The 23,245-nt window shown below is 52.0% G+C and overlaps 8 protein-coding genes across 8 annotated transcripts; 5 read left to right on the top strand and 3 right to left on the bottom strand.

Annotated features, from left to right (window-relative positions):
• Positions 1-640: 640 nt before the first annotated feature.
• PpBr36_08583 (uncharacterized protein) lies at positions 641-1,860 on the top strand (the record flags this gene model as incomplete). The annotated part of the gene is made up of 3 exons (XM_029895712.1): positions 641-953; positions 1,027-1,586; positions 1,747-1,860. The coding sequence occupies 3 exons, from the start codon at positions 641-643 to the stop codon at positions 1,858-1,860; spliced, it is 987 nt and encodes a 328-aa protein (XP_029746900.1).
• Positions 1,861-4,050: 2,190 nt separating this feature from the next.
• Positions 4,051-4,433, bottom strand: PpBr36_08582 (uncharacterized protein; the record flags this gene model as incomplete). Its single annotated transcript, XM_029895711.1, has 2 exons — positions 4,051-4,164; positions 4,317-4,433. The coding sequence occupies 2 exons, from the start codon at positions 4,431-4,433 to the stop codon at positions 4,051-4,053; spliced, it is 231 nt and encodes a 76-aa protein (XP_029746901.1).
• Positions 4,434-7,266: 2,833 nt separating this feature from the next.
• Positions 7,267-8,736, top strand: PpBr36_08581 (uncharacterized protein; the record flags this gene model as incomplete). Its single annotated transcript, XM_029895710.1, has 3 exons — positions 7,267-7,361; positions 7,989-8,456; positions 8,541-8,736. The coding sequence occupies 3 exons, from the start codon at positions 7,267-7,269 to the stop codon at positions 8,734-8,736; spliced, it is 759 nt and encodes a 252-aa protein (XP_029746902.1).
• Positions 8,737-9,011: 275 nt separating this feature from the next.
• PpBr36_08580 (uncharacterized protein) lies at positions 9,012-10,214 on the bottom strand (the record flags this gene model as incomplete). The annotated part of the gene is made up of 1 exon (XM_029895709.1): positions 9,012-10,214. One exon carries the CDS (start codon positions 10,212-10,214, stop codon positions 9,012-9,014), a length of 1,203 nt encoding a protein of 400 aa, XP_029746903.1.
• A 604-nt stretch (positions 10,215-10,818) lies between these two features.
• PpBr36_08579 (uncharacterized protein) lies at positions 10,819-14,304 on the top strand (the record flags this gene model as incomplete). Its single annotated transcript, XM_029895708.1, has 4 exons — positions 10,819-10,855; positions 10,961-11,254; positions 11,344-14,127; positions 14,198-14,304. The coding sequence occupies 4 exons, from the start codon at positions 10,819-10,821 to the stop codon at positions 14,302-14,304; spliced, it is 3,222 nt and encodes a 1,073-aa protein (XP_029746694.1).
• Positions 14,305-15,218: 914 nt separating this feature from the next.
• On the top strand, positions 15,219-17,242 carry PpBr36_08578 (uncharacterized protein; the record flags this gene model as incomplete). Its single annotated transcript, XM_029895707.1, has 5 exons — positions 15,219-15,366; positions 15,458-15,609; positions 15,682-16,384; positions 16,488-16,665; positions 16,705-17,242. Coding segments are annotated over 5 exons (1,719 nt in total), but the record flags the coding sequence as incomplete, so codon positions are not given.
• Positions 17,243-18,932: 1,690 nt separating this feature from the next.
• PpBr36_08577 (uncharacterized protein) lies at positions 18,933-20,126 on the bottom strand (the record flags this gene model as incomplete). The annotated part of the gene is made up of 2 exons (XM_029895706.1): positions 18,933-19,652; positions 19,752-20,126. 2 exons carry the CDS (start codon positions 20,124-20,126, stop codon positions 18,933-18,935), a joined length of 1,095 nt encoding a protein of 364 aa, XP_029746704.1.
• Positions 20,127-21,179: 1,053 nt separating this feature from the next.
• PpBr36_08576 (uncharacterized protein) lies at positions 21,180-21,359 on the top strand (the record flags this gene model as incomplete). Its single annotated transcript, XM_029895705.1, has 1 exon — positions 21,180-21,359. The coding sequence occupies one exon, from the start codon at positions 21,180-21,182 to the stop codon at positions 21,357-21,359; it is 180 nt and encodes a 59-aa protein (XP_029746702.1).
• Between the last annotated feature and the right edge of the window lie 1,886 nt (positions 21,360-23,245).

Here is a 23,245-nt window from a genome sequence, read left to right as displayed (position 1 = left end):
GGTAGCATGCAGAACAGTTCCGGTATGTAAAAAGTAGCTTGATGCAGCAAAACTCCGGACCAAATTGACCCCAAACCACAGTCTCCGCCTTCTTCCCGTTTCTTGGTCACACCCACACCCCAGTCCCCAAGCCATTCTTTAGCTGCGCAGGGCTGGGATAGACTTAGCTGGTCAATACCAGGCTACAACCCTACCCTGGTTCCAAGGCTTGTCTTTGGCTAATGTCTCCCACACCACACACCACCACGGGGGAGTGTAGAAAATGGCGGGATGCACAGGCTCGCATCGCATCTCTCATAGAGGAGGGGTGTATCGAGCGCTGCCAAAAGTCGAGTCCCCCCATACAAGGGGTCCCCCTTGGTGTTGATTCCGCGAGCGCGGGTGCGGTTCGCTTGCTTCACGCCTGCTGCGATGGGACCTTCTTGCGCCCACGCCTCTCCCACCTTTGGTAAACCTGTCGCTGGATATTTATGTGCCTCATTCCCCCCGCTGCAAAGGATTCAAATCTCGAAAGATGCTATACCACCATCACACAGCAAACCGGTTCGAAACAAATACAAAGAGGTCTACTCGTTGGTTTTTATAAAACTATCATCACTTCCTCATCCTACATCAGCTTTACCCCCTTAGAGTTGCTCCCATGATCAGTCATCTCTATCCTGCTGTTCCCACCACATTCGATCCTCACGAGTCCTACTACGACGCCTCGCGTATGTCCCACCACTACTACAACCCAGAAGACACTTCGGGCAAGCTGCCACCGCCCGTCAACATGTTTGCCATGCCCCAACACCACCACTACGCCGCCTACGCGCCCGCTCCGGCTCCTAGGCAATACTCGGGAACCAGCAGCGCATTTAGCGCTTCAGCCAACCCGGATGAGGACTGGACCAAGATTTCCGACCTTGCCGAGCGCAGGAGGATACAAAACCGCATTGCCCAGCGCAACTACCGTAAGTGACCCGTTTTCGGATCATGAGGGACAATTCTTTCTTTTACTAACATGGTTCGTTTCTTCACTTGCAGGCAAGAAGCTCAAGAGGAGACTGGAGGACCTCGAGAGGCGTGCCGGATCTTCGGACGGTGCTTCGACCGACGGCAACGAGAAGAGCACAATCACCACAACCTCCAAGGCCAGCACCAAGAGCGGCAGCAAGGCTCGCTCTCCAAAGAAGGCCGCAAAGCAGCAGTCTTCACCACCGCCTGCTGCTCTCTCGCCTCCCAAGACCTACCCCGAGCAATTTACTCCTCCCATGAACCCTGATGATGAGCTTCTGTTCGCACAGCCGTATGCATCAGAGCAGCGGGACCGCAGCCACAGCCCGCCCTCGCTGTTTTACACCTACCCGCCCCCTGAGGACATGATGCTCCCATACGGCGCCACAACTTCTCCGCCTTACACGACCGGCGAATACTTGGTGCCGACAACGGTCCCGGTTACTTTGCCTCCAATGACACACTTCAGCGATGCCATCAAGCGGGAGCCTAGTTATGGCGAGGAGATGTCGCCCTACATGGGCAACTATGGCTACATGCCGGGGATCGAAGTCAGCCAAGCCGCGCCATACGACAACTCGAATCCTCATGTGAGTGCCTCTCGCGAGTCTCGCTCCACTTCATCATATCCTCCTCCACAACCTTTCCTGCCTCGTCTGCAAACAAAATTTCCTGCTTCTCTTTCTTATCATCCCGCCCCGCCTCGCCGATGAGAAGAACCCCGAGGCTGATCGTCGACTTCATAATCAGACACCACCATTGTCGCACGGATTCGACCACTCAACCAGCTGCTCAGACTCTGGTTACGAGTATCCGACCACTCCTTTATCGATGCCTGCTTCTCCGGGCATGATCCAGCAATAAGCGGGGGAGAAAAAGCAAACCAAAAATACAAAAACAACAAACAAAAACAACAAACAAAAACAACAAACAAAAACAACAACAAATTTCACTGCCTCACTGGCCATGATTTAACTTGCTTTAATTGCTTGTTCTGATGGCGCGGTCGATGATTTATTTTGGTATTTTTTTTTCTTACTCTTTTTTGTTGTTTTGCAATGCATCATGACGATCGGATCGTTTTTTTTTTGTTCTTTCTTTTTTCTTGTACTTTCCCAGGCAGCGATGGCGCAGATTACCACCTTATCCCGGGTAACTTTTGGGCACTTTTTGGTGCACCCTTTCGATTCTTGTTACATACTTTTTTGTCACCTCCATTCTGTATCAGGGATATACTCTTTTCAAAAAGGTCACTCTGCGATCGGAACACGGATTTTTTATTTACCATCTTCAGGAAGAAAGGGATTTCGGGTTTTTATTTTTGGCTATACTTTTTATTCTGGTATTCATAGGTCTTCAATCCAATATAGAAAGACAATGCATTCTTTCTTTCTGTTCACCACTTCTCACTTCTTTTTTTTTGTCGGGCTCACCGTTCCAACGAAGCTCAAGGTGACTACTAGACGTAGATTGGTGATGAGTTAATTATGGCTACTTGTCATGCAAAGTCAACAAAGTGGTGGCAAGCCATCCGATGCAAAGGGGCGGAAAACTGGTGAGATTACGACGAGAGTTTGGATCGAGGACGGTCTTCGCCGACCAACAAGGTAATTCGGATGGAGGGTTCAGATCCTCGAGGGGTTCCGCCAGCTGGCGCGTTGCCGTGCGTCTAGAGTCGTGGGGTTAGTCCGATGAGACGGTTGCTTCTATCCCAATTGACTTGCTTGTTTACAGGTGATATTTTTTTTAGCCCTCTCTTTTTTGTTTTGTTTCTGCTCTATATATTTCATAAATCTTCTTCATAATTGGGTTCTAACCACATGAGAAACCGATTAACGCATGTATGTACCTGGAGCAAGCTCTAGGGATTTACCACAGAAGAAAATTGTTTTTTGTTTTTAAGAATCTCACCCGTGAGACGGATAGCAAATCGATGACCGGCAGGACCGTCACAAGCGCCACGTGCGTGCACCCAATACTCTGCCGAAAAAAAGTCTTAGCATACCAGCAGCTCAATCCCTCCCCTCGCTTCGACATCCCTCCTAGAAAAGCTTCCTGAGAGAGACTTTTTGAATCATCATACAACGGTTTATCGCAAGTTTCGAATCATGGTTATACATCACGGTCAAATCCGTTGCCCTTGTCAGTGATGAACAAACCTAAAAAAGATTCTCATGCATGTCCTGAATAAGCTGATCTCGGCCGAGCTGCCAGCGCAAGAAAAGAGAGAAAAATAAAAAAACGGACATGCTTGCCTTGAACCTTGAACCTCTTCTCAACTTTGTTTCTTTGGACGGGGCTTGCGTGGGCGGAGGGGGGNNCAATCGCCCACATGGAGCCGGGGGGTTGCTCTTTGGGGATTTCAGCCGCTGCTGCCTTGCCTCGTCCCTACTGCCCATCACGTACCAAGTGCTCCGTACCTAGCTTTTGCTAGGTAAGGTACCTACAGATATGCATATACCATGGGCCCCCCTTGCGCGGGTCCAGCACCCGATACCCACCCTTTTTTTGCTTCCTGCAGGAAAGTACCCTCACAAGCCTCCATGCTCCACACGCGCCAATCGTTCGGTCCCGAACGGGCGTAGCTCCGACGGGAAAACGGTGCAGACCAAGAGCCTTGGAGGACTTTTGTTCCTCTTGGCGGGTCAATGATAATACTGTACCATGCAAAGTACACTTCATCCTCTCTATTCTCCAGCCTTCCTCCCCTTGTCTCTGTCTCCTCTTATCTCCCACGGGAGTAGGTACTTCGTCAGAAGCTTGGGGGCTCCTTGGCGACCCACTAGGCGCTAGTGTTCGGCCTTTGAAGGTAGAATACGCGTATGGAATCGATCTACAGGTGGTGGTTTGGACGGCATATCCCGTTTGGACTGTCTTTTTCTTCCCTTTCTGTCTCCTCTGTTCCTCATCAAGGCATCCTGTATTTTTTGGGCTCCAGAGTAGTTGGGAAAATAGACGACAAATAGCAGCGATGAGACAACCCACACAAGAAAACCAAGAAAAAAAAATACGATTGTAGCAGATGGGAAGGCTGTCCCATTACCAAAGGTCAATCTAGAAAGGCTCGTGAACTGGCAGCATTCGTAATGGCGCAAAAAGAGAAATGAGGCGCCCCGAAACGAACGGCGGATTCCCAGAACCGGTACCCCCACCACCGCCAGGCCCATCCTGATTGGCCACGCCGCATCCTTTCACATTCCTCTCCACAGAAGAAACAACAAGGGTGGCCGTCCCTCCGGGGAAAAGGCGGATTTAAGGAAAACGTCGGCTTGGGTCGGGCCTAAGAGGTTGATGTCCATCATTAGGAGTCCTCTGTTTACTGTGTCCAGGATTAATTCTGTCGCATGACCTTGTCGTGTAACGTTTGTGCCTTGCCGTTTTATCAAAATCTCCAGGGAGCGAGAGACGAGGGTCCGATATGAGGCACGGGTATCCATTGTAAGGCACCGCGTGGTGTTGAATATGCCAAGACTATGTTTTGCCTTCTTACAAAGTACCGTTGTTCGTATTTGAGTGGTACTTTGTAAATATTTTTGAGGATTCGTGGGATTCACTCAAATGCATGTTGCTAATTTTAGAGGGCTTAAATGGGCGGCCAAGTTCAAAATAGCGCTAGCTGGACGTAGGTTGGTATGTTGTAGCAAGGCAAAAAGCCAAGCCAGGACACTACAACTGGACTGCCAGACTAATTACTAAATTTGGATAGGCCGCAATTAAGCGCCCGAGGTGAAAAGCCAACCCTGAATGTGGAATAACAGTTTGAAAACAAGTACCACGCATATCGCCCCTTTCTTTGCAGCGGCCGACACCATACGGAGTTATGGGTTATAATGAGCGAACATAATTTCGGCTTTTGAAGCACGGTCATAGTCGTACCATTGAAACGGTCCTAAGTTCTCCAGAATCCACGAGGAAGGTGGGGTAAAGAACAAAAAGTGCGATAGCCGGCGACCCGGAGTGGGTTTCTACCTGGACTAATTAGTAATATCAAATGGATAGATATGAAGTAGGTCAATAGCTTTGGAGGGACACTGTTAAAATTAGATTGGGCAGGCTGAAACGCTGTGTAAATTTCTACAGCTTCCTAGGTGAATACCGTACACATTTCGTCTTTTGCAACAGGAGTCTGTCAGAATAATCCGACCAGCATAGCCTGAAATTCGAGGCATGGATATCTAGGCTTGCCAGGCAAGCTGGTACGTAAAGGGGGCCCGACCGTCAATTGAATTGAGCCTCATGTTTACCAAGATTTTTTTTTTTTTTTGAAGACATTTCACCATTGAATTTCATTGGGACTTTGCCGTGTCCACTGAGCAAGTATACATCATAGTCTCAATCGTCCGAGACTGTGACAGCTAACATCGATATGCGAACTATGATCCCACGTAGCATGCCATGCGGAGTTGCCCGGAAAAGTCCTCACCCGCCAGGGCCTGACGAATGCATCGCCATGAACACCTTAGGACCGGACCGGCGCCGTTTTCATGTTCGCTCCGCGAACCGATGGGTCCCGGCTGTAGGAGAATGAGTCGTTCTGTTTTGGGGGCACGCTTACCAATCCAAAGCCGCGCAATCAATATTCTGGATGAGTGAGTCGCTAAAAAGACCCCTATTTATCGGCGCATACGCAAATACGAAGGAGTTAATGCGGGAATAACATGAGGGATGAGTGCGCAACACCCCAAAAAAAAACCCCCCAAAGATTAGGTTCATCTTAGGTTCTCACCTCATGTCGGGGAACAGTAGCTTCCTTCTTTTCCTTTTCCAGCCCTACGATCTAGACTATAATTACAAGCAAAAGTCAAAAATCCCTTCTCTGACAGGACCTTCTTTCAGGGTTCAAGGGGTGGTGAGCCGGACTAGACGAAACTCTGTTCACATTAGGCCAGGCAGAGTTCCTTCATTCTAATCGAGTCGTGCGCCGGACGATGGGATGAGTATTACATGAATGCGGCTCCTGGCCTCGTGCGCTAGAGGGCCTGCGTGTCGCGCCAGGACCTGAGAGAAGAAAAAAAAACGGTCGTACACCGAGACTTAATTCGGCCATATTTAATAGCGCCACCTCTGGCACAAGAAGTTTAGTAGAAATAAGATTTCACACGAAGAATAAGAAATACAAGGTAAAAGCAGGTTGTTCCATCTTTCTAGACGGCTACTCATCCTAGTTTACGGTTTGAGGCAATCGGAACCGCCGCCAGATATCGCATATCACAGGCAAGTAAAGTGCTCATCAAGATCAAAGATGCGCCTAGACTGCGCGCATCGACGCACATCTACGCACATCTACATGGTAAATGCGACGAAGGGTCATTTTCTTCGGTGTTACCCTGTGTGGTTTTCCTCCCCCTCTTGTTCCGTCCGGTGAAAACATGCCAAAGTGGACATGTGAAGTTCAGAATTAAGGTGTTTGTGAAACAAGAGACGAAAGTGTTTTGCAGTGCATGTCAGATATCCGTGCTTAGCCGCGATAACCGCACAGAATCGTGTTTTGTTGCACCTAACCCAGGGCGCGATGCCAAGGCCAACGAAAAATTCGATCCCCGAGTCAGGCAAGGTTTCGCCTGCCGCCTTGCTGTGCTGTACTGTCCCCGCGCCTGGCTGTCAGGGCAGGGGCGGACTGTCCCTCCTCCAAGCTGCTTTCGGGCTTGAAAATGAATGACTTAAGCTGAGTGGGGTGTCGATCCCGTCATCGTGCATTCATTCAAACTTTAAACATTGGCTTTGGTTTGTTTTTTCCATGCCTTTTCAACGCTTGACGCGGCCACGGCAATATCGGATTGCCAGCCAGCCAGCTTCTTTCTTGTCTCTATTGTTCCCATCATATTGATTTTCTTGCCCGCTCGCTCCACCATCCTTCGGCGATATCGTCAGTAGCGCTACCGAATCTTTTCAACAATCGGATCTGCGGCTCTCTAGGCAACCAATCCTGCCAACTTTAGGGTACCTCGTGTTTAATCACCGTCCTTCCCCCCTGCGGTCCGGTGAGGAAGAAGGTGCACACGCCCCTCCTTTGACCGTGGTATGTTTTGTGACCGGAGGCTATCAACAGTAGCCTATCGCGATTCGGGATCCTTGGTTCGGGATGACGATTATTGACATGATGGCACTTGGTGGGCATGCCCGCACAAGCCGGAGTTAAAGGTTACCAAAACGAGCTTGGACTGCGGTGTTGGTGCTCAGCCTAGTCTTTGGCCCCCGAACGGACTTGGCTTATCGTCGCTACAGATAGATCCCTTGTCGACCAACCACAGCCCAGACGGACAGATCTCTATGCGAGCGGCCTGGTCCGCAGTCCTCCTGCTTCTCGACTGGAGCTTGGCCATGTCCATCATGGCAGAGAACCGATACATTTTTGGTGGTGACAAGTACGTCTGAGCTTTTTTTCTTCTTTTTTTTTTTTTTTCTTGGTGTTCCATAATATCTCGTGCGGTTCCTGGCCTGGCCTGGCCAAGTCTTTCTCCAATTATTTGGCCTTGTTGCATGCTTGAGCCCAATGGCAGAATCATATCTGGCACAAATCTTGATATTCTTCCGACGAGTCTCCGTTTTGCCATTCATCTCCAACGTTTTGTCTCGAGGCCTAGAACAGCCATACTCTGTGGTGTTCATCTCATGCTCATACCGTTTTCTGTCGTCTGGCTTACTCCATCTTCCCCATACTCCAAATTCGACAAAATCCGATTCTGCAGCCCTTGGCTCAGTCTAGCCTCTTCCAGGCCCTGAATCGTACTGCCTCTGCAAGCGCATCGTACCCATGTGGTTATTTTCTATATCATTTCCGGCTATCGGATGAGCAAACGCGCAACGACTAATATGCTCAACTCAATCTTCCGCGCTTTTCCATATTGTTTTGTTTTTTTAACGCCGAAGCGCGAGCGCGGAGGTTCCGTCGCCTGACTCACGCAACACATAATTCATCTCTTTACTCCGCGTTCTCTATTTCCGTCTCCAAACCCGTTCTTCGTGCAGGAAGCTAACGCAACGCCACACAGACCTTGGGATGAGGCCGGGTTCACCGCTGTCGACGATCGTGTCCGCGGAGGCAGTTCAGTCTCGCACTTGACCGTCAACGCCGACCGCACGGCTGCCACCTTCAGTGGCACCCTCGACACCAAGACCCTTGGCGGCGCGGGCTTCGCTTCCCAGCGCACGGTTGATCCCTTTCTAGTGGATCTGACCGGCGTGTGTGCCTTGATTGCAGATGTCGTGGTTCCTGCCGACAATAAGACGTATACGCTTACGCTCAAAAACGAGATTCTGCCCACCGGACCGGATGGTCAGGAGCAGAGCACTGTCAGTTGGGAGTATGATTTTATTGCGCTGGGAGATGGCGACAAGGTGGGCGAAAGGAAGCAGGTGCAAATGCCCATTGATCAGTTCAAGCCCACCTACAGAGGCCGTCCGGTAGATGCGAAACTTGATCTGGCCAACATCAAGCGGATCTCCTTTATGATGAGAAGGTACGTACAGAGCCATACAAAATGAGCTCAAGACCTGCAGTATTGTTGTTCCTGCTACTTACTAACTGCATATTGGTGACGCAGCTTTTTTGAAAAGCAAGAGGGCGACTTCAGCATAACCATCAAGTCACTCGCTGCGTCCCAATCCGCACAAGTTGAGAGTCCTGCTCGAATTAGCGAGACCATCTCAGACGATGGCGATTTGAAAGCTCAGGCAAACCAGGGCCGGTCCGCGGAGAAAGAGCTGCCGATCTGGCGCCGCTGGCTCTGCAACTGGTAGATAAGTCTTGTACGATCGTGGGGCATCGCTCATAAAGCCTTTGCGGCGTTTGTAGTTGCTCGACCAGGCGCGCACAAGCAGAGGGCCAGAAAGTGAAAATGGAATACGAATTCTCGACTCTCTTTGGTTTTGGTTACGGTAGAGTATCAACCGGCAACGGTTTCTAAATACGACCTTTTAAGGTCGGAAAGGACGCCTGACTCAATGAAACGATTTTATCTGGGTATCATAAGTAGCAAATCGAAAGTGAATAATTACCAGCAAAGCGTGAGCTATTATTCTTGGTCCGAGTCGTAGATCACCAAGGCGGGCGACGCCGCCCTGGCCAAAACTTCTTGTGGCGGCTTTGGGGGATGGGCTGAAATCCTGGCAGCTTCGTCGCTGCTGGCATCTACGAGAGGATCCCGCTTTCGCTTGAGTCCGGGTATGATATGTTGTCTTTTGGGTTTTTCGTTCCAAAGACCTTCTAAGAATGGATCTTTGGCCGTCCTCTGGTTCAGGGCGATCGCGCCAATGAGACCGTCTCGTGTCTTTTCTTTGGAAATATCTGCCTTGAGCATCCGAGGCTTCTCCCGCCGCGGCGTTTCACCCAGGTCGCCAATCCTACCTTTCTCTCTGGGCTTGGAGGACTGTGCTGGGCTTGCGGAACGTCCCGACTCCCTGAAAAGTGGCTTGCTCATGGCCAGCTCAGCGACGTCCCGGGCGCCTTCACGGGCACCGTCGGTACTGCCGTAATCCATCAGAGCGGCGAGTCGCCTGTCGTAGTCGGTCTCCGGACCAAGGACAACCTCGTCCCCCAGGCTCATCTTGTCCTTGAGAGCCTCGTCGCTGACGGCCATGGCCTCCCGTTCTTTGCGCCCTGCACGGAATGTCTTTCGCAATTCCGAGTTTCGGGAATACGGGTCGTCCCACGCCCGAGCCGACACGTCCACCAACTCTTCGACGCGGCTTGTTGAGCGGGCGAGAGCTGCCCTGTCCGCAATAGTCTTTTCCAACTTTGCAAACGCGGCCTCCCTGGCCTTCTCGTCCTTGACCTCACCCCTGGCCTCGTCGATGGACGCTAGGCTCGCCCTCGCTAGATCCGCCGCCGATACAAGACTCTCACCCTCCTGACTCCTGAGCCCAGGCTCCCTCCGCCTGCCGCCGCTGACAACGACGTAATCTGTGTTTTTCGGATCCGTGCGGATCTCAATGTCGCCGCCGCATGCGGGGTGCTTGATGGCAAAGGAGAAGATTGGTGTGCTGTGGTAGTTGCCGACGCGACGCTTGACGGCATTGAAGCGCACGCCCTGGCCTATGAGGGTCTCCTGGGGGCAGCCCTCGCACCAAACGGGGAAGGGCATCTCGAAGCGGACCGTGAGTGCGCCGCCGCCGTGACGGGCGCGGGATCCCTGCGGGTGCTTGCCGTGCAGCTTGTTTCCAGTGACGGTGCCTTCGACGTCTGGCGGGACGTAACGCCCCATGTTGAAGCCCTGCATCTTGACTGAACAGTTTTGTATCACATCGACGGTGGCGTAGGTGTTTCGATTATGGGGGGCGGATGGCGCCGAAACTTGATTTCCAGTCGACGTCGAGGGTCTGTGTGTGATGTCGAGGTGTTTACGATTTTCATGGGGATTTCTGTTTGCCCAAACTCAGGTAGTTTAGTATATTACGCAGCTGCGTCTGATATCGAAGAAGAAAAAAAAAAAAAAAGAGGAGAGTCGGCTTCGTAGACACGTTGCGAGTTTCATGACGATGAACATGTGTATAAATAAATTAGCGTGGATTATTAGACTTGGAACAGCTTCGGTACAGTAGAGCCTTGAATGCATGGTCTTTTGAGGCCCCGCCCCCACAAGTCTAATGCTTGGGGCCAATCATGTTTGAATTCTTGTATCCACTATGACACCTAAAGCAAGGCGTGCAGCAGTCGCGCCAGGTCTCAATTCCTAGACGCGGCGCATTGCATTTGCGCGAACTTTTGATTGAGAGTTCAAGAATTGCTCAAAGCAAAGCCAAACGTCGCAGCGTCACAGCAACCCAACCGCAAACGAGGTCTTCCTCAATAATGCGAAGCAGACAGAGGGAGTCCAGCACACAATGCACATAATCAAGCCTTCATGGCTTAGCCATAGTGGTAGGTCTAACTTGACACAAAAAGCTTGCCTTGGTGTTTAAGCTCGTTGCCATGATACCAATCGATGCTCAAGGCACTGGAACACAACTAACCGTCTCATCACAGGCGAACAAAAGGACTTCGAGGTCTACAGCTGCCACATCTCTCCCGATGGCTCGAGACTGGCCACTGCGGGAGGGGATGGCCACGTCCGGGTTTGGTCCACCGAAGCTATTTACAACGCCGACAATGAGAGCTTCAGGAAACCAAGGCAGCTCTGCCACATGAGCCACCACCTGGGAACCATCCACTCGGTGCGCTTTTCTCCCAACGGCCGTTACCTCGCATCTGGTGCCGACGACAAGATCATATGCATATATCAGCTCGACAGCAACCCCCCGTCCCACACGGCGACGTTTGGTACGAACCCCCCGAGACGGTGACCCAGAGACCTTTGGTGCATCATATATCTATCATGCATGCCCATACTAATCCCCAGCTGCCAACAGGGACCAATGAGCCACCACCGATCGAGAACTGGAAGACATATAAGCGTCTGGTTGGACACGAGAACGATGTGCAGGATATAGCATGGTCTTATGACTCCTCAATCCTTGTGTCTGTCGGTCTGGACTCCAAGGTTGTCGTGTGGTCTGGGCACACCTTTGAGAAGCTCAAGACGCTTGCAGTGCATCAAAGCCATGTCAAGGGAATCACCTTCGATCCCGCAAACAAATTCTTTGCTACGGCCAGCGACGACCGCACCATCAAGATATTCCGATTTACGCCGCCCGCCCCGAATGCGACGCAGCACGATATGGTCAACAACTTTGTGCTCGAAACCACCATCAACACTCCATTCAAGAGCTCGCCCCTCACCACGTATTTCAGGAGGTGCTCGTGGTCGCCGGATGGCAACCACATAGCAGCCGCGAATGCCGTTAACGGTCCCGTCAGTTCTGTAGCCATCATAGAAAGAGGCAGCTGGCTGTCGGAGATCAACCTGATCGGTCACGAGGGGCCTACCGAGGTCACTCAGTTCTCGCCACGGCTGTTCCATACCACGGATCCCGCGCTCGCTAATGGCAATAGCAATGGGAGCAGCAACTTGGTGACGGTCATAGCGTCAGCGGGCCAGGACAAAACGCTCAGCATCTGGAACACAAATACTTCTAGACCCCTCGTCATCCTTCAGGACCTGGCCTCAAAGTCGATTGCGGATTTGTCATGGACGCCAGACGGACAGGTTTTGTTTGTGTGCAGTCTCGATGGCGGCATATACGCCTTGAAGTTCGAAGAGGGCGAGCTTGGCTGGGTGGCGACGGCTGAGGAGAACGACAAGGCTCTGCAGAAATACAGCAGCTCGAAAAAAGGTGCCGGTACCGCTGAGGACATTGAGAGTTTGAATCTTGAAAACCAAAGCAAAGCTGGAGAGTTACGAGGTGCAGAGAATCGCATGGGCGCGCTCATGGGCGATGCCCTCGTGTCTGAAACTGGCGGAGCATCTCCTGCCGCTGTCGCACCTGCCACTAACGGGGTTAAAGCCGCGAACGGTGACGTGAATGGCGACTCAACTACTAACAACGGCGAGAAGGACAAGGACAAGGAAAAGGAAAAGGAAAAGGACAAGGAAAAGGACAAGGAAAAAGAGAAGGAAAAAGACAAAAACGCCTCCAATGAAGACGACGAGGCAGAGGAGAGCGAGGCAAAGAAGGCCGAGCGCATAGCTGCGCTCAAGTCTCGAGTCACAATCACAAAGGACGGCAAGAAGAGGGTCGCGCCCATGTTGGTATCCTCTTCAGGCACGGGAACGTCGTCTTTGCCACAGTCCCACCTCGTTGGTAAAAGTTCAACGAAAGCCGCTCAGGCCGACGCACCGCAGGCAATCCTCGATCTCACCCAGCCTTTTGATGGCTTGCCCAAAGGAGGCTTGGCATCGATGCTACTGGGCAACAAACGGAAAGCAGCTGCGCTCGAGGAGGACTATGAAGAAGATTCAACTACCAAGAAGCCTAATAATGGGCCGGTGCCTGTCCTTGTTAACGGCGTCGGAGGGACCGAACCAGCGCAGCTTAAAGAGCAGGCCGATGGTGTGGTTCCTATTCCCGAGGTACTGCGACCGGCTGTTTTGAGTTCCTCGATCACGTACTCCCAGGTCAGGCTTGGGGTTCCCAAGGTCAGGTCACACATATTGCGGCCGCTGGCAAGAGGCGTGCTTCAGGACGAAACCACCCTTGAGGACGCAACCAAGGTTCCTGAGAACGTCATATTCGAGGCGAGGAACCCCGTCGCACCCCGTGACCCGTCTCATGTAACGGCCACAAAACGTGGGGTGCTGCTATGGCATGATTTTCTCCCCAAGGCCGTCATGCTAGTTACCGGTAACAAGAACTTTTGGTCTGCAGCGTGCGAAGATGGCACATTATATGTGTGGTCTCCCGCGGGCAGGCGGCTGCTTAGCGCAGTGGTTCTCTCGTCCCAGCCCGTAATTTTGGAAAGCCGCGGGTATTGGTTGCTCTGCATCACGGCCGTTGGTCTTGTTCATGTGTACAACGTCAAGACTTTCACGTCGCCATTCCCGCCAGTGTCCCTGGCACCGATCCTGGACATAGCCATCCACACCCTCAGCCCCCATGGCCCGACGCCTGGCCTTGGCGTGACTTCTGCTCACCTGAACTCCGAAGGCATGGTGGTCGTCACGTTGAGTAACGGAGATGGGTTTCTCTATTCACCGACTATGTACTCGTGGCAGCGACTCTCGGAGACTTGGTGGGCCGTCGGGAGCCAGTACTGGAACAGCAATGACAGTTCTATCAGTGCTCTTCAGACGACCGCCGTCGGTCCAAACGAAGCACCTGCGCCCAAGTCGCAGGATGGCGTGTCAGTCTCCGCAGGCATCATACCATTCCTGGAGCGCCATACAACGAACGAGTTCCTGTTACGCGGCCGAGCGTACACTCTACAGCGTCTTATCAAGACTCTACTCAGCCGCGAAGGATTCGAGGGATTTGAGAGCAGCGTCAGCATTGCACACCTTGAGAACCGCATCGCCGGCGCGCTGCAGCTCGGGTCCAAGGACGAGTTTAGGCTGTACCTCTTTATGTATGCCAAACGGATAGGCGCTGAGGGTCTCAGGGGCAAGGTAGAGGAGCTCCTGAATTCCCTTGTCGGTGGCGTTTTGCAGAAACGGGTAGACGGCAAAGAGGAGGATGAAGGTTGGGGCTGGTATGGGAAGGGGGAACTCTGTGGGTGGGACCGCAGAGAGCTTCTCAAGGGCGTCGTCATGATCCTGGGTAAGTCCTCGTATCTGAAAGTCATCATCTTACCTCTCATTATTACTGACCACGTCTCGCGACTTTACAGGCAAATTCAGGGAACTCCAACGCTTGACGGTTCAGTATGCGCGCCTCCTCGGGCTTACTACCGATGGCGACGACGACGAAGACAGTGCTATGTCTATTGAGCAGTGAAGCGTCTTGCTCACCTGCTCTTTTGCACGCAGTCCATTTGTGTGAAACACCACCCGTGGGTCGCGTTTTGATAAGATTCTCGTTGGTCAAGGGAATTTGAACAGCGCTCGTCTCTTTTTTTTTTCTACTGGCCTCTTTTTTAATTCTTTTTTGGGGGGTTGGCATTTGTTGGTCTGGACACGTTTGGCGTTTCACGGAGTTAAGTGACAAAGATGCTTGGGATGACTTTTTGACAAAATCGACTTGCGGGTCGTATTGACTTTGAGGACCGTTGCGACGATTGGTACCTATCTCCCCATCAATGGGGTGATTTTGGGTTCATTGTATATCAATGTATATGTAATCAGGCTATACATGGTTTATGGCTGTGGTCTGTGGTTACGATTCCATTATACCTATTTTTTTTCATGTCATTTTTGCTTCCAGGGTGTCTTGATTGCAAGTGGAAAGAAATGGCATCCAATCTTGGGTTCTGCGATGGTCAAAAAGGTTGCTCGATCCTCTTTCCTCTGTCTCACGGGGTGAGGAAGGCGCTGTGCTTTATGTCTGGCCACAAGCTGGAGTTTTTGGCAATGAGACAAGCAAGTAAGTGGTGGACCTAACCCTCATTACAGGCGGCTTCAGGCAGTCACTATGGGATGTCCGGCTTATGGCCAGCGGTTGAGTGAAGTTGCGAGCTAACAGACTCTTCTTCAGTTGGCAATTATTCGCTCATTCTGCTTACAAAACCTACATGGGGGGCCATGGCGCACAGGAATCAGAGGTCCAAATATCGTTCTCAAGACAGCCAGGTCATTTTGTTATGATATACTGCCCCCAGTAGGTTATTCTAACGGCGTTTCACCCCGCGGCATCCTCTTCACACTCATTTTATACCATCACGCTCGTTTTATACTTTGACTGCCTGGGCCCAGCAGCTCATTACGCTCGTTTTACTAGCCGGACTCTGGCTAGAACATAATTGGATGTCACCCGAGAATCTTGTAGGCCTCAACATGGCGAGAAAGAAGCTCCACGCGAGGCTGATGCGGTCAAGCAAAGCCAATTTCCGGATCACGTTTTGTCAGTCATCCTCGGAAGTTCGAGCTGGTGTTCAGGAAACACCAAGACTGGTCCTGGTATTGACTGACTTGGCTGGTTGAACCTTGGACAGACATTTACATGGACCCAAGTCTCGCCGCTGAAAACAGCAAGCTCCTCGCCCGAGCCTTCAACGATCCATCCCGCGGGGGCAAGTTTCGCGAGGTCAAGACGGAAGAAGACGGGATCTCAAGCCAGGAAACAATAGACCTCGTCGCCATACAAGTAAGTTATGTATCCTACACTTGGCGTATTCCAGTGCGTCTCTGTTCCCTGGCAGCTACGTCTCTGACACAGATATCAACCCAGATCGCCGCCACCGCCATCCCAGTCGCCTCAGGTCGTGCCGGAATCCTAGCCGAGAAACGGGCGGTTCGCAAGTTTTGCACCGACACGTACCAGCTGCTCCACAACCCGGCGTTTGTCAACCGCGCCCTGGGCCTGCCCACCACGGCCCCGCTGCCGTGGACACACGTGCGCATCTGGCGGACCGACGTCGGGCCCCAGGACCCCTGCCATACGGACAAGTACTACCTCCCGCAGGCCTGGTGGCCGTGGATCGCTGGCCCCCAGTCGGCGCACCCAGCCGTTGCCCCGGGCATGGCGTGCTTTAGGGTCTTGGCTCGGGCCGCGACCTGCTGCGTCGCGTCGGGGCCGTCCCTGTCGCCGGTGGTGTTTGAGCAGCCCTGGTGCCTGGGCGCGTACGGCGTTGTGCTGACGAGGATGATTACGAGGTTCTCTCGTGGCGCGGATGAGCTCTACCGCGAGATGGACGCCGCCCTCGGTCCTGGTAGCAAGGTGCCTGGCGGCCAGGCCGCGGCGGACCTGATCTACAGCCTGAGCCGGGATATGCAAAACGTCGTGGCGGTCCTGCGCAGGAAGCACTGGGACCATTTTGGTCAGCCGTCGCGGAGCTGTCGGTTGCGCAGCAGGTACAACATTTGGATAGGCGGCCGGCAGCACGATGCGAGGAGGGTTTTTGAGAGACAGCTCCTCGAAGGTGAGAGAGGGATGCTGCTGTCTTTTGGTTCCCCCCTCCAGTTGCCTTCCAAAGAAGAAGCTTTCTAGACTAACATCTATTCCCCATGATCAACACATAAAAGTCCAGCAAAGCATGACCGCCGCAACCACCACCCTGCGCACCCTGGCCATGACGACACGCCTGTCCAGCTCACATGGAAAGGTATCAGCGAGCCTCGTGTCTGTATTGGCCGCGACTCGGGTCAAGATGATGACGCCCGCCGAACGGCAGGCCGTGCTCGCGTTTGTCGCGCGGGCCTAGTGCGGCAGCGACGACAACAACAACGACGCAGCTACCAGTATGCCCTCGACGGCGGCGGCGGCGCACGACTACAACAGCAGCGATGCACAACCACACCCCTCGGAGACGATGGTGCGAAACGCGCTGGTGCGCAGCGCGCAGCAGTGGGCGGGCGAGCACGACGAGGCGCGGCGGCACCTGCGCGGCCTGCTCGGTATGTGGTGGGACGTCGAGGCCTGGCTGGACCCGGCAGCGGTGAACGACGACAACCGCGCCACGGTTGAGGATGCGCTGGCGCCGCCGGCGTGGGGAGGACTGCCCGAGCGCTGCGGCGGCCTGGGGCGGCCCGGCTGGGTTTTGAGCTCTGCGGAGGCGGCGCGGTCGGTGGTCCACGTGCCGTTCCCAGGAGCAGGGGTTGCGGAGACGCGCGGCGACACCGAGTCGAACAGTGATGGCAGCGGCACGCTATGCGGCTCCTCGGAGGAAGCAACTCACTCGGCCAACTGGAGGGTCGTTTCGGCGGAGCACGATGGGGTGCCGCCGAGCTGGGTGCGGCAGGCGCGCGAGATTCGTGGGATGCAGTGGGTGATGATTTGAAACAGCGACTTTATCTTATTGCTACTTTGTATGTATACTCTTAGCTTGCTCCTGTCTCTTCTGTTCAGTTCACTCCTTGGGCTTCGTCTTGTGACAATGGCGAATACAAGCATGCTTCTTTAGCAGTATTGCTAGCCTTGGCCAAGAGCCTCACTTGAACAACCTGTGCATCCCTTATCCTTGACGCGAGCTTCTTGGTAGAACCGTGGATTGTCATGGGATATTTGTGAACCGACGTATGTCCGGTAAATAATGCGGCGTTTTGTTGTTGTCTTGGCCCGACCGAGCCACGTCGTCTCACTCAACCACAGAAACATGCACACACATAAGCGCGCCCAACAGGGAACGACCTCACCGCTGTTTCACAGACAAGCAGGAAATTACTTGATGAAATCATCCCCTTTTAAGGACGTGTTTGTCAGTGGATGTAGGGGTGGGGAGGTAAGGCTACGGAAGAAAGGAAAGATGCAACAGGGCCTCTCGGCCGCAATATCCCGTGGGAAAAAGTGAGGCTCTCCCCCTCCTCTCGGCGGCGGAAAGATGAAAGATTAAAATCTGTTTTAGCCCAGGGGCGCACAGACTTGTAATTTGACATGTTTCTATTTCTTTATCAATATGCATGTGTATGTATATATCAACAATTGTCTGGCCAGTTTTATTGATTTTTTTAGACCCTCCCCGCGCCGGCGCAAGGGGTTGGGAAAGGGACCGGGGCCAAGCGGCGGGCGGGCGGCCGTTGGTCCCTTTTTTGGGGTGGTTTAAGAAGACAAGCTTGGTTGCAGCTTTTTTTTTTTTGTACCTTTGATTGATTGGTTTTTCTGCCGGTGCCCATCCCCATTCTGTAACACAAATTTAAGGTGGCAAGTGGGAATTTGGAAGGGAAGGGGGGAGGGAGGGAAAAAAAAAAAAAAAAAAAAAAAACGTCAATTATTCGCAGATCGCCGTCATCTACAGTAACAGTAACATTTGGGCGGGACCAATTTATTTTGCAGATCAATGGCCGTGCTCACCACACAAAAACGACAGAGGAAGCCTTGAGAGGCGGTTGATTAGCACCGATATTTTAAAAAGACTGGCGCACGTTGGTGCGACGCGTCGAATTAAATACCGGGTTACCGGTTTTTAGCAACACACCATTCAATGTACCCCATGGGTCGGTCACGCAGTGATTAGTCCATTGGTTGAATGGCTAGGACAACTGCCAAGTGAAGCCGATGGAGAAAAGACCGTGGACGATTGATTGGCTACCATGATGCATCACAACAATGTACGCAGCCGCCGCCTGGTGTCGCAGGAACGACTATCCAATCATCATGAACATCACCAAAACAAAGTCGGACTTATTTCAGATATAATGTTTGATTCTATGCAGAAGTTTAAAAAGTATAGACAAGGAGGAACACTGTAGAATCTATAGCCATGAAAGTGAAAGCAATCCCCCTTTGTTGACTGATCCAATACTCAATGTATGCCCATCGTGCAAAACAATACCCTCCAAGACAGGTCGATATGCAGTGATGATTACCGTGGGGTCCCGCGCAAACAGAGCAGAGAAAAACAAATTGGTATAAAAACATGCAGTACAAAAAAGTATCAACAGACGAAAAAAAGGTCATACAATAAATCACATGTTTATACTGCTAATTTTTTTTGTTCTGCTTTTTTTTTTTGGTTGTTTTATTTGCTGGGCTTACAGCATCAAGTAACCCAGACCGGCGGCACCAACCAGGACGAGGTTGGGCAGGTTGGCAATGGCGGCACCAGTGGCGACCGGGCTCGTCTGCGAGGCAGGGGTGCTGCCCGAGGCGTTGGTCGGGCTACCGCTCGTAGTGTTGGCGGTGGGAGGGCGGGTGGCAGAGGTGGCCATGGTCGAGGCACCAGTGTTGGTACCGTTGCTAGACTTGGTGGTGGAGGGCGAGGTGTTGTTGCTGCCCTTGCTGTTGTCGCTGTCGCTCTTGCCGTCACCCTTGATCACCTTGATGCTCTCCCAGCTGCCCGAGCGGTCGGTGTACTGGTACTCGGTGGCGCCAGTTGAGTAGTCGGTGACCTTGATCGACTCGTAGATGGCCGTGAAGGGAGCCTTGGAGAAATCGGCAAGACCGCCAGCCCAGTCGATGGTTCCCTTGTTGCCGCCCTCAGCGCCACCAACCCAGGTGCCGATGCGGATCTGGCAGGGGGTCTGGGGGTAGCCGTTGGCACCAGCCGTGGTCTCTGAGCGCTTCAGGGTGCGGACGACGTTGCCATTGACAATCCACTGGAGCTGGTCCTTGGTCCAGTCCAGGGTGTAGGTCAGAGCGTTTTCCATGCCGTTGGCGGGCAGGTTGTGGAACTGGCCACGGCCATAGACGGTATCGTTGCCCTTCGAGAAGTAATTGCTCTGGACACGCATCTGGTCGTTGCCGACGTGCTCCTGTATAACAAAGTCAGCAAACTGCTCATACCAAAGTATGCCCACCATGTATGTCCAGCTGCTATGATATCAAAAAAAAAAAAAAAAAGACAAACTTACCCAGTCAATCTCGTCAAGGTCATCGGACTGCAGCACAATTGAGCTGACAATACCAGCACCAGGAGCAGCACGGAACTTAACCTCAACCTTGCCTCCGAAGATGTACGAGTTGGAGACGAGGGTAGGAGCCTGGCCAGTCTTGGAGATGGTGAACTCGGCACCCTTGGAGGTCACCTGGTACTCGGTGCCAGCAAGCTTCTTGAAGAAGCCACTCTTGTCGTCACCCTTGGTGAAGTCGATCTCGACAGTCTTGCCCAGAGCCTTGGGGTTGGGGCAGTCATCCCTCAGGATGGGGCTGCAGGAAGTGTGAGTCTGGGCCGTGACAACAGATGCCAAGAGGGCCATGAGGCCGGCAGAGATGGTCTTGGTGTACATGGCTACTGCTGTTGCTGTTGTTCTTGCTTGTATACGATAGAATATAAAGTTCTTCTCACAAGACTTTCAAAACCAAAAAAAAAAAAAAAAAAAACCCAAAGAAACTTGATGCAAAATGCTTTGGTGGGAAAAAGAATCCGGGGGAGCAAAGCAAATTTAAATCAAGAGTGATCTGATTTTTGTTTGTTGGTTCTTGGGTGCTCGGACTGGCGTCGGAAAGAAAAAAAAAAAAAAAAAAAAGGTGGTTTAAGAAGGAATGATTAGCGAAAGTTGGGTTGAATTACTTGGTCTGAGCGAGAGTCTGAAGGGAAATTATAATCTAGAGGTGGAAGGAAGAAGATGACCAACACTAAAAGATGTGCGAGATGGGGAGCAAGAGAAGAGGGAGGGGAGGCACATTCAATGCAAGGTCATAGGAAGGACGAACGGCCGACTTTATTCAACTGGTTTGGGCACCTTGGCAGGGACGGCGGGATTGATTGATTGCCTGCCTGCCCGCCTGTCCGTACAGTACGTAACATTGGAACCAGATGAACCCCTGCCCAGAGCCGTCAAGTGAAAGGAGGGAGGGAGCCTTGCCTTGCGACCGAATAAGGAGCGGGGTGGAGTGAAAGGTGCAGGTGTAGGGCCCTGCAGGTTACAGGGGGGGCTGGACTGAATCATCCCTGCAGCCTAATGGGGCCGGGGCGTGACGCCCTACTAACTCGTAAGTGATTCTAATTAAATAGCGGTTGCTACTGGCTACTACTGGTAGAAATCGTATTATGTGATGGGGACTTTTCAAAGCACATAAAGCAGGCCGACCAGGACCAGGGGGTTTGCTTCTCACTTGTGAGAAACGGGCTGAGTGGATCTTTCCACCGCCTCTTGGCTAGGCTGGGGTTTCCACTACGCGTTTGGGGTTTTTTTATTTGGCTCGTGTTACTTTCTCGGGAGCTGGGGGACAGGCGAAGCGAAAAAACGAGAGAGAGAGAGAGAGAGAGAGAGAGAGAGAGATAGAGGGAAAAATCACTACTGTACTCCGCAAGGTGCGAAGGGATTTCCCGTCAAGCTATGCCACCATCCCTAACAGGCGCTGCCCAGACTTGTACCGAGACCAGCCGTCAGATTTTGCACAGCGCGGCGTTGTGCTGTCTGTACCTGTACCAATGGAGCAAGGCAAGCGGTCCAACTCAGGTTGGTAACCGAAATGACCATGTTGTTGGAACGCACAGCCGCATTCTTTCCGTGTGATGACGACCGCCCCCGTATTCTGCTCGATGGCTCTCGAATTAACGGGGTCGGCGGCAAATGAGATTTTGTTCACTGGGGCAAACAAAGCGATTACGTTACGAACAGTCAATTAGGTATTAGTTCAGTTCAGGTAAATAATTAGCTGGCCGTTTGTAATCAAACGAATCGGGACATGTTCGTAAGCATGTTCGTATGTGTGCATGTGGGTGTTAGATCTACTGCATGCAAGGTGTTTCTTTTTTGTTGTGAATGTCTTGTCAGCATGAATCATTGTCGGCCGACGCCGAGAATCTGGAGAAAGATCGAGTCTGTAAAAACGGTAAAAGGTAAATTGCGCAAGTGCATGCTGCATAGTCCAGCCATCCCAATTCGTGATGGTAGAAATGCACTCGATGACTGACTGCCGTCTCCAATAAAAAAAGAATAATAAAAAAAAGGTAACGTGCCATGATCTTGGCGCGGCTAATAAAAGACATTCAGTCACACGAGGTCATCCCACCTCTTGCCCAACAGCCTGGGTAGGCCTCTTTTACGGGTCGCATGTGGGCGATGCACAACGAGATACGGCAGGAACCCTTTTTTTTTGTTCTCTGTTTCTTTCTGGCTCCTTGCTGGTCCTGCATACCCACCTACCTTAGTATGACAAGCTGCTGGAGAAGGTTGTGTGGCGTGGTCCGGTGCGGGTGTGATGTATGCGCGCTAAAAGCCGAGCAACGTGCCACAGAGATCTGCTGCGATGTTGATCGTTGTTTGCTGCTACCGTGAATTGAATCAATTGAGCAGCAAATGGAGAGAGTGATAGAGAGACTTGTGACGTGATTTCCCCCCCTCAATTTTCCGCCTTTGGAGCTGGCGGGATGGTGATCAACTTTTTTATTTTTATTTTTTCTTTATTTATTCATTCATTTCCCGGCCGTTCGTCCGCCAACCCGCTCAAGCCGTGCTTGTGATCATGTTTGTTATGACTGTCCCTTCAGAACTCTGGTATTTTCGACCCTACCTTGGCTGTTACTGCGATTGCATTTGGGCTTGGCGAGACGAGACCCCTTGTCGATCATCCCCGTGCCCCGACTTCCATACTACTGCATGGAACCCGTCTACGTAGCAGTGGTATAGTGCTTGGCGATTGCCGACAGAGTAACAGCGTTCATTTAGTGCTTGTTGCATTTTTACTTTGAATTCCGAGTATTATTATCCTAATTATTTTTATCCTAACTACCACTCTGCATTACTTGCCTCTTTTTTTTTCTTTTCTTTTTTTTTTTGTTTAATCGTCTCGGTTACTGCTACTCGATGATACCAATGGCAAGCCAGCCTAAGCCATCATCTTGTTTTGGCGGTTTGGTCGTCTGGCGCTGAAACAGGGGTCATGCGCGGGTGGCTCAAGCCAGCAAAAAAAAAAGCCCCTCAGTAAAAAAAAAAAGTTCGTTTGAATGGCTCATCAGCCCTGAGGCTGAGAGAAGGAAAACAACAGTTTCGCCTTTTTACTGGTCAAACCCCCGAAGAAAAAAAAGAGAAAAAAACTCCACAAACCTCGTTCTAAGTTCACAGACCTTTACCCACCCCGAGCCACTGGCGCACGTTTTCGGTTCCCTGCTCTCGATGTTTTCAAACGCGCAGGGAGAGGTGAGACAGACCAGTCGCCTCCTTTGCCCGTTTGTACATTCACCCGCCCTTGTGCCCATCTTTTGCCCAACAAAATAATAAATCATTGCCGCTATTATAATTGCGAGTCGTAAGACGTGGCTGGACACATGGCAATCCAAAGGGAGCTTCTGTTCTTTTCTACTGGTACAATTGAATTTGGTTGTCTCGACCGCGCCACAGTCTTAGCACTGGTCCTAGATAGCACACTGGCGCCCGATGCCGAGGCGCGAGTTGATATT

Source organism: Pyricularia pennisetigena, chromosome 5 (assembly GCF_004337985.1).
Source record: "Pyricularia pennisetigena strain Br36 chromosome 5, whole genome shotgun sequence".
Lineage (NCBI taxonomy): Eukaryota > Fungi > Ascomycota > Sordariomycetes > Magnaporthales > Pyriculariaceae > Pyricularia > Pyricularia pennisetigena.
The sequence above is the reverse complement of the archived record's forward strand: the minus strand, read 5'-3'. Positions and strand labels throughout refer to the sequence as shown.